The 3,748-nt window shown below is 48.5% G+C and overlaps 1 protein-coding gene across 1 annotated transcript in view; it reads left to right on the top strand.

Annotated features, from left to right (window-relative positions):
• The window catches only part of TRIM67 (tripartite motif containing 67), a 53,750-nt gene that overhangs the window by 36,685 nt on the left and 13,317 nt on the right, over positions 1 to 3,748 (top strand). The window contains exons 5-7 of the mRNA XM_011933309.1: positions 602 to 724; positions 1,702 to 1,812; positions 2,920 to 3,079. Coding sequence (XP_011788699.1) covers positions 602 to 724; positions 1,702 to 1,812; positions 2,920 to 3,079 — 394 coding nt within the window. The remainder of the gene's footprint in view (positions 1 to 601; positions 725 to 1,701; positions 1,813 to 2,919; positions 3,080 to 3,748) is intronic.

Here is a 3,748-nt window from a genome sequence, read left to right as displayed (position 1 = left end):
TCCCAGCTACTTGGGAGACTGAGGCAGGAGAATGGCGTGATCTCAGGAGGCAGAGCTTGCAGTGAACTGAGATAGCGCCACTGCACTCCAGCCTGGGTGACAGAGTGAGACTCCATCTCAAAAAAAAAAAAAAAAAAGCACAAGTAGGTGTTACAGAAACTTTGGAAGGTAGGGGGAGATAGACAGATAAGAAAAAGTTCACCAATATCCCCCCATCTGAGGTAACCACTCTCAGCGCTTTGATACATATTGTTCTATTACTTTAAACACACACACACAATGTATGGTATTATGCTGTGAACAGCATGTATCCTGCCTTTTTTCCTTCTTAACAGTCTCTAATGAGCATTTTCCCATGGCATTAAAAATGCCCTATGAGCAAGATCTGAATGACTACAGAATGTTCTGCCATATGGCTGTGCTGAGATTCATAGTACCTGCCTTAGTTCATATAAATATTGTCTCTAATTTAACAACATTATAGAGAACTCTAGGATGAACTTATCTGAAATATATTTTTGTCTATAGCATTCACCAGATTTTAGCATCTTCTCCCCTAAAACTCTCTGCTTCTTCCCAATCAACCCCCGACCTCTGCCAGGAAAATGGACTGGACTACGAAGCCTGCCTGGTTGCTCAGTGTGATGCCCTTGTGGATGCTTTAACTCGTCAGAAAGCCAAGCTGCTCACCAAGGTGACAAAGGAGAGGGAACACAAGTTGAAGGTAGGTACCTGGGAGACTGACACATTGAATTCCTGCCACATCCTCTGCACCTAGCGTGGGGTGGAGCACACAGTAGGCACTGGGTAAATATTGGCTAAGTGAGTGAATGAATGAGCTAATGAATGAATGAGACAAGGAAGGGATGCACCAGCTGGTTCAGTTACATTCATGTGACCTGACAGAGATGAATCAATATGCCCTGTATCTTGAGGATTTCAAGTCAGAAGCCCACCTTCTCCCTCCCTGTTTCTATCTAAGGGACTATTCTTGTTCTCATTTTGCAGAGCAGAAGTGACCAATGACAGTGACTAGCCCTGACCCTTTTCAGGTCTCCAGCTCTGTCCCCTTCTTCAGGTCCTCTCTGATAGATCACATCCTCAACAGTCAGCAATAACATACACAGCCAGTTACCACCAAGGGAAGACGAGACTCTCCCCTCACATCACGCTGAGTCCCTGACTCAACCAGGCACCCGTGAACTCTCTGAGTTGATGACGGGCTGTCACTGTTTGAGGAGCTCCATCTATGCTAGAGACATTTCATAACTGGACCAGAAAATATTACTGTCAAGAAAAGCAGAAATGCATGCTGGAGATGATCCCATGGTTCGTAAGTGAGGGGGCTAAGACCGTCGCGTTATCCAGGGCCACAGAGAGGTCGGAAGCCAGTCAAGAAGCTGGTCACTGATTGTATGGAGAGTTCCAGATTATGCTCTTTCTCTGCATGACTGTCATGAGTTTAGAAAGGTTTCTGTGTTGGGTGTTGTAGCCCTGCTTGTTGGGAAGTAAGTCCATTTATTTCCCAGCAAAGAGGACACATGGAGCTCAGCAGCAGAGCCGAGACAGGAGTGGGTGCGAGGTGGTCAGGCCAGCGCCGCTTCTTCCAGGCTGTATTGGCGCTGGTTCTCTGACTCTTGCCGTGGCCTGCCTGCTCTTCCTCTCAGGAGACAGTTACTTAGAGGAGTCTTTCCGTTGCAGATGGTTTGGGACCAGATCAATCACTGCACACTGAAGCTGCGTCAGTCCACCGGACTGATGGAGTACTGCCTGGAGGTGATCAAGGAGAACGACCCCTCGGGGTTCTTACAGGTGAGCCCGCCCCTGAAAGACACCAGATGGTCTTCCTCCAACTGCCCCATTGTTCCCCAAATCAGTCCAAATTCCAGTCAAGATCCTTTCCTGGCTTGGATTGAGCAGATTCTCCTTTGCTCAGTGATTCCAGAAGACCTAGGGTCTCACCTTGGCTCTGACTCTCACTAGATGTGACCTAATTTTGCAGCATGCATGAAACGAGGAGGTGAAATGACATCATCTCTAGGGCTGAAATGCCTCACTGCAACATTTTCCCCACAAACGGGAAAGGACAGTCTTGCCAAACAAGCTGGACAGATTGCACTGGAAGAAGCAAGTTAGCAGAATCCACATGGCCCATTATCTCAATGTGCAGAGTCCTACAGGCATGGCTGGTGACCAGCTGCCTACAGAGACGGTGCAGTCTTCTCAGGGCCATCTCTCCTGCATTCAGGCTGACTCAGGGTCATGAGTATCTCTCAGGAACATGGCAGTGATTCAGCCTCTGTCAGTGGGGAAAATGATGAATCCCTTTGATTATTTCCCAAGAAAGATACACGAGATCCTGGCTGAACAGGGACAGGTGCGAATGTCTGATAAGCAGGACTTTCCAGCAAAGGGGAGCAGAACCATGGGTGTGATGCAGTCAAGTTTGGAGCAGAAGTTGCAGAACAACTCAGAGGAAACACACGGGCAGGGGGCAGATGTGGGCTTAGAAACTTTAGGGGTGTGGAATATGCTTTCTTTAGACACTGGGGCAAACTGCTAGTATGTTTCACTTTGCAAAGTACTAGATCTAGGAAAACAGATCTAATGAAGGATGCATTTGTATATTTAAAAAGCATCTTGTATTTCTCAACAGTGTTTGCTATACTCTCTTTAAGCAGCAAGTGCTTCTTTTCATTTCATGTGATTCTGAAATATGTTTGAAACAATATTTCAATGCATTTTTAGACAGCCTGTGCTGGGTGGGCAGGGGTCATTTAATCTCTGCCATGGCTCGAGAGCACAACCCTTTTCTGTCTCTGAGTCCCATGGAGACAAAGCCCCTACCTCTTCCTCACCCCTGGCTGCACAATTTTTCCTTTGCAAAGCAAAACCTTAAACTCTTTGCTCTCCTTTAAGATCTCAGATGCTCTGATCAAACGCGTCCAGGTGTCTCAGGAGCAGTGGGTCAAAGGTGCCCTGGAGCCAAAAGTGTCTGCGGAGTTTGATCTGACCTTGGACAGCGAGCCGCTGCTGCAGGCCATCCATCAGCTGGACTTCATTCAGATGAAATGTAGGGGTGAGCCGCGGTTGGCCCCAGTTCAGTCAGTGCTTCTTTCAAAAGAGGCATGCAGTCTGAGGGGCAGCTCGGTGCCATAGGGGGACCTGTGATGCACAGAGTGTGGCAGGGTGGGAGAGTCGGAACACCAGAGTCACGGACCTGGGTTTAAGTCCCAGCTCAGCCCCTGACAGCCATGTGAGCTGGAGTGAGAAGCACCCAGTCAGAATCTGAGGCTTCCCATTTGTGAAAAAAACAATCATTTGTTCATTCAGAAGTGCTTGGGGAGTGTCTACCATGTGCCAGGCACTATTCCACATGCTCAAGATGCAGTGGTGAACAAGTCTACCAACTCACAAGATTGGGCTTACACTCTCGAGCAGGAAATAGACACTAAACAAATATATAATAGAATGTTGGATGGTGGCAGGTGCTGTGAAGAGGAATCAGAGGAAGGGGCAGCAGTAGATGCCATGGGGTGAGATTTGAGGTAAGGAGGAGGAAGTGGTGGAGAAGGAGGAGGAGGTAGTGGAGGAGGTAGTGGAGGAGGAGGAGGTAGTGGAGGAGGTAGTGGAGGAGGAGGAGGGAGTGGAGGAGGAGGAGGTAGTGGAGGAGGAGGAGGAGGTGGAAGACGAGGAGGTGGTGGCTGAGATAGTGGAGGAGGAGGTGGAGGAGGTAGTGGAGGAGGAG

The sequence above is a fragment of the Colobus angolensis genome, unplaced genomic scaffold (assembly GCF_000951035.1).
Source record: "Colobus angolensis palliatus isolate OR3802 unplaced genomic scaffold, Cang.pa_1.0 Scaffold126, whole genome shotgun sequence".
NCBI lineage: Eukaryota > Metazoa > Chordata > Mammalia > Primates > Cercopithecidae > Colobus > Colobus angolensis.
The sequence above is the reverse complement of the archived record's forward strand: the minus strand, read 5'-3'. Positions and strand labels throughout refer to the sequence as shown.